The sequence below is a fragment of the Salminus brasiliensis genome, chromosome 1 (assembly GCF_030463535.1).
Source record: "Salminus brasiliensis chromosome 1, fSalBra1.hap2, whole genome shotgun sequence".
Classification (NCBI taxonomy): domain Eukaryota; kingdom Metazoa; phylum Chordata; class Actinopteri; order Characiformes; family Bryconidae; genus Salminus; species Salminus brasiliensis.
The window spans coordinates 21654686-21668256 of NC_132878.1; the positions used below are offsets into that span (position 1 = coordinate 21654686).

General features: G+C 41.8%; 1 protein-coding gene across 2 annotated transcripts in view; it reads right to left on the bottom strand.

Moving 5' to 3' along the window:
* arhgef12b (Rho guanine nucleotide exchange factor (GEF) 12b) overlaps positions 1-11872 on the bottom strand; it is a 73862-nt gene extending 61990 nt beyond the window's left edge. For both annotated transcript variants that reach the window (XM_072674368.1, XM_072674367.1), the window contains exon 1: positions 10423-11872. In XM_072674368.1, coding sequence (XP_072530469.1) covers positions 10423-10454 — 32 coding nt within the window. In that variant the 5' untranslated portion in view covers positions 10455-11872. The remainder of the gene's footprint in view (positions 1-10422) is intronic.
* Positions 11873-13571: the final 1699 nt, after the last annotated feature.

The window sequence follows — 13571 nt, forward strand, 5'->3', positions numbered from 1 at the left end:
AAAACCTCACTGAGCAAAGGCTGTTTAATATCATTCTAAAACATTAAAGACATGCTGCTTTTTATTAGTATATTCAGCAGTGTGATACTGGGCTTCACAGGTATTTATGATCTCATTTCTTTTATCACCTGCTGAGGTGTGGTCCATTACCTGGATGAGCTTTCTACCTACCAAACAAGCCAAGGCTTGTCCGAAGCACAAAGTGCTTCCACTTTATTAAGCAGGCTAGATTGTGACCAAAGGCAAAGGGTTCTGTGCATTCTGGAGATGCCACAGAAGAGCCACCTTTTTGCTGCATAAAGAACTGTGAGTGTGATAGAGGAGGGTGTGTGTGAAGAACCTTTTAAAATGTCCTTTTAAAAACCAGGACTAGATTTAAAGCTTCTTCACCTATTTAAAGAATCTTCACACTCACCCCGCCCTATTACAAACATGGTTCTTCAATCACTCAAACAACCAATTGAAGCCCCTTTATTTTAATGAGTGTATAGCATGATGTGTATTTGTGTGTACAGCAACCTCGTCTGTCACCGAGCAATACAAACAAACAGGGTGATGTCAGTGTTCCAAATGATCTCACTGTTACAGCGTTATCTTACACACTGGCTTTTCCATGCGAGCACACTCTCACTCACTCATGCTCTCGCTCTCTCTCTCTCAACCACACACACAAAACCCCCTCAATCTCAGCCAATAGAAGCAGAAAGTAAAGCGCTGACTAAGGTGGCCATCAGCTGACCAAACAGAGCAAAGCGAGCCATCACTAGCACCTCCAGCCTGGCTGGTCAAAGCACCGCAGGTGGTCCCCGGTCCATGCCTTTCCCCCTAGCGTGTCAACATTAAATCCTTAAGATTGCTGCGCTGGCTGCTGCTTATTTGGACAGGATCACCATTTTAAATATAGCACGCGTTCTGTGTTCTCTGCTAGCGGATCCGGACAGATTGTTGCATGGCCTCAAATCTACAAAGGACAAGTCAGACCACAGCGAACCTGCCAGGCAAGGTTATTTCGGGCCTGACTGTCACAATAACAAGGACCTGTTATTATGGTGGGAGGTTCAACAATGATCTATACCCACACAGCCCCCAAACCCCCCCACCCCCCGACGACTCTGAGTCACGTAAAGGATGGGACATCTCCAGCTGCTGAGTAACAAGCAACTAGGCTACTGTTGAGCGCTACTGTTCTGCATGTAACCTAGCGCCTATACCGACAAACAATGACGTTACACTGCAGAGCAGCAATCTGGCTAAATTTAATATGAACATAAAGTCATTAACACCACTCTGAAACCAGCAGACCATGTTGTAGATCACTATGGCAAATACGCAACAAACTTCTGAAACTCACAACAGGCATCGCAATTCTAAAGCTGATTTTATCTGACGTCTGCAAACATGATGGAACTGACAAAATGGCCGTATGTTAAAAATGAGAACATTTTATAACAAGTATTACGGAGAAAAACAAATACAGAAGATGCAGTCAATCAGTCCTCAGACATGTTTAGTATCTGACATGTGCTTCTTTAGCTTAGAATGAAAGTGCTAGGCAAACACTGGTTTTAAGACAGTCACTTAAGAATGTATATGTTATATTAAGTGACATGGCATAGGATAAACAGATTATATAAACATTTAGGATAAAATTAAAATTACATTGTGATCTAGGGTTGCAAGGTCCTGGGAATTTTCAAAGTTGAGAATTAATGGGAATAAGATTTAAATATTCAAGGCTGAAGGTGAGAAATGTACATATAGTTGATAAAAAAAACATAAACTGAAGAAAACTTGGCTAAAAGAATTAGATATGATACCAAAACAGATGAATAGCAAAGCCGCTCTTTAATCCCAGGCACATGGCACATTACACACTGAAGGGCTATTGAGACCACACCCCCTACATTCACTGTTCATTCCTCCATCACATGAACAGCATATGCCCAGATGATTTCTAGAAACCTGACACACCACTAGCTAGCTGGGAAAATACATTTAATTTGATCTGATGTTAATAATGAATAATTAATTAATAAGTATTAATTATTGGCTTCAGAAACCTGTTGAGGCAAAATAAATATATAGCTAACCTCTTGCTAGCCTTCTAACCTTGGTAAACTAGTCTTAAAGGAAATTGTTTATTAAGCTTTTCTGATTTACCATAAAGCAAGCAACTGTGAGATTACACCTTGATTTAATAGTTGCTTAAATATTTCAATGATATTGCTGTCAATAAAAATATGAACCTCGTCAAAAATATTACCCGACAGACCAAATGGGTGCTTTCAGTAGTGGTATCAGGTTTCAAGAAATTATTTGGACATATGCTGTACATGTGATGGAGGAATGAACAGTGCATGAAGGGGGTGTGGTCTCAATAGCCCTTCAGTGTGTAAGAACCATTGGTTCTTTAGTAATATGGCTGGATCGCTGTCGAGTTTAGCTTCCTTTAACTCGCAAATACTCGCTTGTCTCAATCCCAGTTTGGCTCTAATAAACACAACCATCCTACAGAACATTTTGCCACTCAGTCTGACTAAAGGATGCGTGTTCCAGCAGGACCAGTGCATACCCCCTATGCTGCTATGCTATATTACAGGTTTGCTGCAAGCATCTTATAATCTGTCTATGACTGACTTTATGATGCTTGTAGCTGGTCAATGTGGTCAGTGTGAGAAAAACAAACAAACTAAACAAAAAACACGGCCCAATTAACTACAATAACACATAGTATAAATGACTCCAGCATTCTGCTATAAATACCTATCCTCAGACAACGCCCCCATTTTGAAAATGCTTACATGTGCACGTGTAAACCTTCTTTCTTTCTTCATTGAGAACTAGCTGTAGATTCATATAACGCAAATCTGAAGGACGGAAAGCTTTATCCGTTCCCATCATGCCTTGCTGGTGGCCTCCGGCCTCACCAGGAAGGGCCAGTGGCCCTGCCTTACTGACAGACATTGTTTATCAGTGATGTCACCACTTCCTGAGAGGGCCTCCAGGGTAAAAAAAAGAAAAAAGTTACACAGATCAGTAAAACTCTGTGACAACGAGCAAGCATGCAGGGATCATGAGCAAGCCTTCAGCGTTCATTCAACTCTTAGGGACTTTCCAGTGATGTCCAGCTTTTAATAACTTTTTCCAGAAGCTACAAAAAGAGAAACTGAGGAACTCTGCAAAGGGTGAGCTGCCCTAATGTGGGACCTAAGCTTTATTTGGTGTGGGTCTTCCTCAAATAAATATAAGTCAATAAAACCATGGGTTAACACAAGCTGGGATGGCCTGTGATCATCACATGATGTCTCAAATGTCCCATCTTAGGGTGGAACAATATTCAAACAGGAAGGACCCACAAGGCCAAAAAAAAATTGTCCCACATTATACAAATTCACCCTAAATAGTCCCAGTCCATTGTGTGGTGATCTGTTAGTGCATCACATTTGTAGATCGGACTCTGTTCTAAAGCTGTCCATATAAATAAAACTAAACCTGGCTGTTATCTATACATGTTTCCTCACCAGTTTCTGCATTAGTTACAGTTTAAGGTCACTGAACCATTACTATAAAGAAATATCAGCACAAAAACCAGAGAAACTTTAACTCATTTAAAATGGCCACAACTGTCGAAAATAAGCCGAGCTGCCTGCTAAGCAGGATGGATCCAGTCCAATCACTAACCTATCAAACAGCAGTCTGCTAAGAGACTGTTGAGCAGCTAACATCTGCTGGAAAACAGAGGAGATAAATAGACATTTGGTTTGTGTTCAGCTGACATGAGCAGTCTGTACACTGTAGATTAGGCGACTGCACTATTTTTACAGACCAAAGAGCTCATAGTAATCCAAGCAGCAACAAAAGAAACCTCCAGAAGAGAAAGATAAATCAGCCGCACTACTGTCAGCCTGATCCTCACACAGAGACAGATAAAAGCAGAGAAGTAAGTATGTGTGTTTTTATGATGTTAGTGTACCCAGGACACCATGCATGGGGCTTTCAAGTAGGAGGACATTGTAAAATAGGCTTGAAGGATACTAGCGCATTTTGTCAGTGTGTCAAAAAAGTACTGAGAAACTTAATATTTAATAATAAAGTCTTTTCCACCCATACCGTCCACCCCAGGTCAAATTACACACAATTATATGTACCAAGACCCAACAAACGCCACTGATGGCATCCACTAAGGGGGTTGTTTAGGTTTTCCCATGTTCACAAATCACAGACCAATGAAACAGTCAAATAAAGGTGCTAGAAGGAAGCCACCAGCATCTACTTGGTCATGCAGGCAGGCCAGAAAGCCGGTAAGCACTCACATATTACTAGAACGTGAGTAGTTTCATAAAGCAGAAATGTTTGTTCTTCTTCCTAGAAGGTCATGAGGTTTACAAAAAGCCCTATTCGAATGTGATCAAATGGGGGTGTATTCTCTCCTTCATGGGGGCTACTCTGCGATTTTATTTCCATACAGGTCGGTCATGTGGTTTTCTCCCTCTCCTACGATAAAAAAAAAACATGAATTACATACTGAACTCAGAGCTGAGCTATTTTTTCAGACAGATTCTGCCTTTCATTGGAAAAAGGAAAAAAAAGGAAAAAATAACCAACACCGCTACAACAAAAAACACCCACACATTTATCTGAGATCATACGGTACCAATTAAACACTTTTCGAATCACGAATAATCCAGTTTAAATTGAGCTAAAGTCATAGTATTCATATCTTTCAAGTGAAGGATTCACCCTAGGATTCAAGGGGCAGCTAACTCATCATTGTTTTTAACACTGCATACTAAAAATAATAACTAATTTCTTTACAGCAGCAAAATACATAACTGCATGTTACATATATATTATTTAAACAAAGCGACATGCAGTACTAGTGTTTAATGTACATATTCTTAAACATTACCATTCACTGTGTAATGTAAACATGTTGTTTTGGTGTGTGCTTTGCAGGATCTGTAACAGAACAGTCATTTGAAAGACATTCTGCCATAGCCCGCTGCAAAGCTCAAAAAAATTCAATAATCTTGAAAGATCATCGCAAACCTTAAAATTCATGGTTTTATACATCATTAAATCTTGAACCTGTTTCATCTCTACCAGGTTCATTCAAAGCCTGGTGTGGTCTAAAAATGGACCACCCTACTTCAAATAACAAGCTACAATCGCAATTACAAAAAATCTCCGGTACACCCCAGAGTCTTTCCAATGGGCTAAGATGTACAAGTAAGGTCTAGTTGGTCAGTGATAGTCAGCTCAGATTTTCCTGACAGAGAGGTGGCCTCTGCATGCAGCAGGAGGAGGAGACTTTCCTCGCAGGCTAGCTGTCAGAAAGGATCACCTCACAAGAACAAGCGCAGCTGAGTTTCAAGCACTCAGTGGCTCAAGTGAGGACAAGGAGGTGCTTCCAAAAGCATTAACTGATAGACTGCTTTTAGCTCTGCTGCTAGTGAGATAGTCACGGCTGCAGGTGTGCCTTTGAAAAACACAGAGGGGGTGGGGAAACATTTTAATGTGAACCCAGAGGCGCCATTTCCACATAAAAGTATGCACTGGGGTCGTCACGATATTAGAATTGGGACTCTGACACCAACGCATACGAAAAACAGGTCCCAATTCAGCATGTTCTAAAGTGAGACGATAAAAGACAACATTACCCATCATTCATCACATTGTTTTGTGACAGACGTACGAACCGGTTTAAGTAAATGAAACAAAAATTGACAATGAACCACATTTTACTTGGGCCCAAACAAAATCAGTCAATCATTCTTAACTGTTCGAAACCAGGCCCAGTTTCCAAAAAGCAGCTTAGTGTTAAGATCCTTTTAACTACATAAGGCCGGGATCAGACTACAAAAATTCAGCCTGATTTTGACCTAGTTTTGTTGGAGGTGACAAATTTCCAGCATTGGGCCAGAATATGAGCGTGGTGAACGACCAACAAGACATGTGCGGTGACATAATCGAAGAATAGTAACAGTGCTGCATGACACCCTGGCCCTTTTTTCACCTAGTTTTGTTTGTCCTGCGATATGTTCCCTGAAGTTGAAAATGTGAACAAGGGTTGGTCTGTGTTAAACGTGTAGTGTTGCCAGTCTCCCAATCAAGACACGGAGTGCCTAATCTGACATTGTGAATATCGTGACCATCGCGTGACGCGTGTTCTACCATATAAGAATCCTCTTTGTGGGTCTCCAGAGTGGCACAACTGTCTATGTCTTGGCTCAATTATTAGTAGATCACCAATCCCTGGTGATGCCACCGCTGCTTAAAACATTCTACTGAAATTCCTGTTGGCCATTAGTAACAACACTGAGTTGTTTTGTGTAGCCCATTAGTTTATTCTTAATCTCTTGCCTCCAAACGCCCTCACATGACTTCATTTAATATGATATTAGACTATGGTATTTGTGTGGCATTTACGTGCTTAGACTATAGATTCATTCAGAAACAACAACCTACAACCTAAAGGTAGGCAATAGGTCTGGATGTCTTCTGTCCTTTTCCAAACCTTCTTACATGACTGTGTTTAAGGTTTTTACTTATTTTGTTTGTTTCATGGAGAACTTGACAACTGTTTTTTGTTTTATCATTAGAAATGTTATCATGACAAACCATTTAAAACAAAAAATGACAAATTTCAATCATTCTTAAAAAATGACAAATTTCAATAAATATTGTAATACAAAATGTGTATTGTGAAAATGAGTGACCATTGCAATATAATATTTTGCTGCATACAACCCTGCAAATAACACTGCATTTGGGAATATTTTGATGGCAGTAATCCCCCATATATTTTTTGTCTATATTGACGTTGTAGGTTTGACAAAAATTATCAATACAACCATAAATTCTAGGTTGAGCCCTACCATTTTACCAGCTTATATACATTAACTACTTTTGCAAATGTTATGCTGTTTTTGGGACGCAAACACATTGTTCTTTCTTATGCTGACATGTTCATAATGGCATGTACTGCATGTTACTGAATGAGGCACTTTTTTGAATCAACACTTTTCTGTTTATCCGAGTTTAATTAGAACGTACAATTAGCATGATTCGTCTATGGGCAGAATACAACAACACTGTGTTAGTCATATTAGTCTATATAAATATAGCAGTGAAGGCACCAAAAGCTACACTACTAAAGTGTCTGCCACATTACGGTACTGAACATTTGATACATTATCTTACACTAGCATGCACAATCATTTACTCCACAAGGGATATCCAACTACGTACAAACACTTATGCGACATACTTCCACGAGCACAAACAAAACAAAACCCCAAGAAATAAATGAGGTCAAGCCCTGCGGTCAAACTGACATACAGTCACGAGCTGAGAGACTGTCAAAAGCAGCAGACACCTCGGCAGCTGTATTACTGATAAGAGCTACAGAGGGTGGTGTGGAAGGACAGAGAGAATACACTGCAGTCCTCTACAGTACCATATCCTCACATGTTTATGGTGCAACTCCATCCTTGTTCTGCACAAAGATTATGGCAGAAAAAAGTAAGAACGAAAGAAAGAAAAAAAAAAAAATAAATAAGACTGATAAGATGACACTGTTTGGCTTATCCAACATGCCCCTGTGTTTTGTTCTCGTAAGCGTGGCTGACTGTGTGTCTGTGGTAAGCTACAACCATAAGAGCTGGAAGAAAAAAAATCTGACTCATGCATGTCCAGCTAGACCATCTGCACTGCTCAAACACAGAGAGGTTAGTGACGCAACGAACCGATCACATCAATCTGAAGATTTTATATCGCACGCTGAGGGGTGCAAGTAACAAGCCCTGTCCAAACTACTGGTCAACTATTACACCCAGCCACAATCTGCATACTCAGCCCCTTCACGTTACATGAGCAATACTATGTGAGGAGATAAAGGGTAGACATAACCTCCAGCGTCCATCCCCAGGAGTTGTATCAGGTGTAATAACACATTTTTAGTGTTTTCGACTATGCATGAAACTGACAGCTAACAAAAGATATTCACCTCTTTGATTAGGGTTATAACAATGCATGCAAATATGTGACCATATACATGGTGAAGACTAGCCAAGCCAATTGTGTCGAATGGTCTTTCTATTAATTGACATCAGTTATTCTTCATCTGAACAACAAAATTTGCAAACAATACCAATCAAACTGTGAACCCAGGGTCATGAGTCAAATCCAATCGCAGGCTGTTTGGGTAGAGCAGACTTGGGTTAAATGACTTGTTAATGTTGTGTAATAGGGGTGCAATCCTTACTCAATAAAAGTCCATTTGAAAAAAAAAAAATAATAATTTAAAAAAGTGTAAACAAAAGCTCTATAAATGTCACTCATTTAATCACTACTCCAATTCAATTTAAATTTAGAACTTTTACAACGGATGTGGCCCGCAGCCTCCCCAGTGAGCCCTGGTGGTACTGGTATTTTTTTTAACAAGACACTGATACAGCTTGTACAGTGTTGTTTGTGTCTTCTAGTCATAAACTCTTGTTACAATGGCAACTGTCAAGGAATGGATATATTAGGCAGCAAGTAAGCAGTCAGTTCTTGAAGGCATTGGATGGGTAGATGACTAGGTCAGAACATCTCCAAAACATTAGGTATGGTATTCCCAGTATGCAGTGCCCAGTACCAACCACAAGTGCTCCAAGTAAAGACAACAGGCCAACGAGATCATGGGCATCCAAGGCTCGTTGATGCGATCCATGGAGGCCCCACCTAAAAAGACTTGATCTGAACGATCTGCTACTAAGGTCTTGATGCCAGATACCACAGGACACCTTCAGAGGTTTTGTGGATTTTTCCCAACAGCTCATAGCCTAGTTGTTTTTGTGGCGTGAAGGAGACCTGCTTAATAATACATAGGTGGCTTTAAATGTCATGGCTGATCGGTGAAGGTTTCAATTATAGGTGGTTTTAAAAACCTTCTAAAATACCATTCCTAACATCTGCACTGACCACAAAGTGAAGAGCCTTAAATGGACTACACACATAAAAAAAAACACACACACACACACACACAACCTACTACTTCAAATAAGAATTATTTCTTAATACGCCATAGCAGCAATCCTTGCCAAACCCTTTTCCTTACCAGCGTAAGGCAGATATAATTGTGGTTCACAGCACAACACACACAGAATTTGGTTGACTAAAGACACCTGTTGGTCTCCTTCGTAAATCCATCTCAACAGGTGACTCATTCAACAGCAGTAAGGCTCTGGGGGGCGGCTCAGCTGTTTCACACACCCACCATCAGACGTGACTCTGTGACATTCAAATAATCACACATCAGGTCCACCTCGCACTCTACGTGCTCATTTAAAGCACACATCCCTCAAGGGTTTGAGTGGCTGCTGTCTGCCAGGAGTCTTATGCAAGACGGTGTTCCATCTTAAGATGACACTGCGCTCAGACCCGTTCTGCCACTTCACGTGAGGTTTGAGACAGAGAGAGGCATTTGTGAAAGAGCTGTAGTTAAAAAAATATAAAACCTTTACAGAATAAAAGGTATTTTTGTACCCATCTGCAAAGTGGGCGCACCAGTCATTAAATCAGCTGGTCTTCAAGCTTGTGGTCCACAATTTCAGAACCATGTTGGTATTGACATATTTGAACTGGCCTGCACTGTACAGGTGTTTAGATTTGACTGATATTTCAATCCATACATAATGGTGATGAATTGTTGTACTCTACAATAGCACAAAGATGTGATCTACTGCGGTAAAGGGCTGTCAATTTAATGCCTAACTGCATTTGGAAGCCTGTACATGTTACATTTCTCTGTCTAGCTAATGTATTAGCTAATTTGCCATTTTTGACATGTGAGAAAATAAGATATGGTCCATTTTTGTTCATCCATGTGAAAATGTAACGTCAAATAAAAAACAACAGTCCTTAAGGTGTATCCCCTTTTCAGAACCATGGGCTTGCAAGCTAAAAAAGTTGAAGACAGTGTCTATGAGCCAGGCAACCTCAAATTCCTCTAATAGAATATGGCACAGATTACAGAGGCTACCACCCAAATGACCTGGTGTGTATTCTGGGAGTGTACTTGTTCCAGCATTGACATGTACATGACAAATCCTGGACATTGGCATCGGTCAGTTTTCCAGTATTGGTGCACTTGCTTACCCACACTGGCCCTTTAAGGACAAGGCTGGGCATCCCTGGTTTCTAACCTGAATGAAGCTAAACACATGTTGCTCATCTCTCTTCAGAATGCACTTTACTGTGTGTGTGAACATCAACACAGCGCCATGCTGACATGCTGCCCCTCGCCCAGTCTGCGAGAAGGTGCCAGGTCCAACACTGGGCTGCCTCAGATGGGAGTCGTGACGAGGAACCTGATGAAAACACAAGCAAATGAACAGTAGACCTAGAAGCTCGCTGGAAGGAACAGGAGACATTTACCTGTCAACTAGCGTGGACTGTGAGCCGCTCATTGGGCTTCTGTGTCTTGGGTTTCTTCAGCTCTTATCCAACTAGCATTTTACCCAAGTAGAAAACACCCCTGTGTCCAAAACAACGGTGATGTTTGCTGGGCAATTGAATGGTACAATCCAGAGGAAAAGTGCAGAGGGGAAGAAGTTGGTCAGGTCAGATCCCACTGGGTCTTCGCTTTAGCTTTAGTAATAGTAGTAGTAGTAGTACTTTGTGTCATTAGATGCTTCCCACAGACATGGAAAAAGACAAGGTGAAGGCATTCAGTAGTCCTCACACTAAAGAGCAAGCTGGCCAACCCAGTCATGCAAACATGTTGGTGACAGTGAAAGGCTTGCTGTAAATGAAGCACATAGTTTTTTGTAGTTGTTGTTGGTGGTTTTTTCCCCTCAGGGCGAGTGGCACCGCATTACAGGACAGGACAGGCTTCCCCTAGCCAGTGTAGCCTCTGGTGATACCACAGAAACTAGAGCTAGGGTTGGGTGACAGTGTAGCTTGTAGGTTTGCAATCCTGCACGTTACTTCGTAGCTAGCCTTCCTGCAACTCTCCTCACGGCATTCCCAGCGACTCCGGCACTAAGAGCTACGCGTTTGCGTCCTCGTGCGAACGTCGCGTCTTCGGTGCAAACCTAGGAAAATGTGGCGCAAATCCGTCCCACCATCTCCGCCTGAATGAGCTAGAGAGCCAACTCGTTCCTCGCTCCGGTCAGGCCTCTCGCTCGGTCGCTTAAACGGCATGGGACTCTCTCTCCCCCCCTCAGAAAGAATGTGTTTAGTTCGTCACTCTCCTTTGTATAAACTGAAAAGCCAGTCGCGGCTTCAAAACATCCAGCAAGTTGAACGCCGCACTGTAATTCCAAAAATTCCCAAATCCCACAGCAAGGAGAGAAAGGACAGAATCGGCTCGGAGCGGAAAAAAAAAAACAAAAACTTTACAGTCCTTTGATGTCAACCAGCTCGAGCTCGCAGCGCGGTCCGAATCCGGGAATTCTGCTCAGAGGGGCTTCGTTGTAAACTAAGGGCAAAACAACGACATGGTTTTTAAAGAAGCCCAAACGCCGTCCAGAGCGTATCGGACAAGAAATGACTCCTTCTTTCCTCTCCCGTGGCTTTCCGGAGCTGTAAACTTGCTCTTTAGTCATTCAGTCAGGTCCTTCCCCTCCTTGTCTCCATGTTTTTCGAAATTCAGTAGTTTTTTTTTTTCCTCGCCTTCCTCTTCTTTTTTCGTCCCCCCCCCCAAAAAATAAAATCGCTGTCCGAAAACCGTGGCGGCTCAAACTCGCCAAGGACGCGGACTCAAATGTCAGATTTCAGTAGGAGTGGATTAAAACGCGACGAGGGGAATTTGTAAAATCCTCATAATTCCTGACTTTCGGCAAAATTGTTACATCCACCGGATTCCTGCGCTCTGGAAGCGGTTCACTCCCTTTTGGGGTGTATCCTTCCGCAGTAGGCGCTATCGCCGCCCATGCACTGCGGTTGTTAGTGGCCATTCGCTCATATCTAGAACTGGCAGACAGACCACAGGACCGTGGACTGAGACCAAATGTCCGTTTACAACTGCCCCTGCTGAAAACACCCCAGACACGCCGCTTTAACCGCCCTGCTCGCCTTGTTTTGTGGAAGCTACATGTAAAAGCAGCGTGAAGTAATGAAGGACTGTTGCAGTATGCATTTTCTCTTAGCCATAGCCGAATGGTTATTTCAGCTGTTCATAAAAACTGAGGAAACTGCACTAGCAGCCCTACACTACTACGTTTGACAAACGTTAGACATATCGACATGAAATGACGTCTAACGACGTCTTTAAAGCCGTCTAAATGACATCTTTAGCAAAACTCGTAAAGCAAAACTTGCACTGCATTTTATTGGTGTTTTGGAGGAGACGCATACAGAGAGCATTCACGCCACCTGGTGGTTCCCACAGAAAACGACAGTACCATCCGCTTCTACTCACTGGCCTCTATGCACTCCAAAATATAGGTCCACCATATTAGTGTATATATATATATATATGTGCAGAGTTTATCAGCCTCCCTCCACCCAATTAATCACTGGCCAACCCCTAACCACAGGACTGCTGTTGACCAGATATTATTTAAGGGGTTCACCGTTTTCAGCACGTGCAGTGACCCAGACATGGTAGAGCGAATATGGTAGCTGGTAATTTGAGAGTGGTCCACCACCAGGCTGAGAGCAGCACTGTGGTCAGGACCTGCCCCCTGAGGAAGGGCTAGAGGGCTATAGCCTCGATCTTTACACCAGCTAGATGGAGCTAGAAGTTGTTTCTAATAAAGTGGCTACTGACGACATGTGACAGTGCAAATACCATTTTCAATATTTTTGCCATACACAGATCTTGCAACAATTTTCCTAAAGCATAATGGGGACAGCAGGAAATTCAGTGCATCACTGCATGCTCTAAATCACTAGACTACAGAAAATGCAAATGGTGGTACTTTGGTATGGGCTTGCAGGCAAATTCCTGGCATCTTCTTGAATGTACGCATACATCTAAAGGAACCTGTTGCACAGGCCACTGACAACGTGACTGTACTAAAAAAAAGGATGAAAATGATTGAAGCATGTCAATATCAGTCTTAGAGGGCTTAGGATAAATTACAGGTATAATGACCCAGATGGCAAATATCTTTGGCTTAAGCGCATAAACGTCAGATGGTAGCAACGACTACAGACATGGATTTCAGCGTTATGGACCTTGTGTTACTATGTTTGTGTCAACGTATGGGTCATTATGAAACTAAGGCCCGACGGATATATGGGTTGGCCAATGATATCAGCCACTACTGACGACCTGTGGTTTTAACAATATTAGCAAATATATCACAGGTAACATACCCATAATAACATCACTATGTTGGACCTTAAGACAGTTGGGCCACTGGGTACCCCAATACAAGTCACCCCTGTTTAACTATTTGACAACAACACAAACAGGCTGCACTGGTGAGTCTGAGTACAAAACACCATCACGGTTTACTGCAGAATGTCATTACATGTAATGAGAATCCCATGTTATGACACAAAAAACCTTTTTCATCAATACATACAATGAAAAATATAAGAAAATGAAGCTGTGATAAAAGAAACCAAAAACT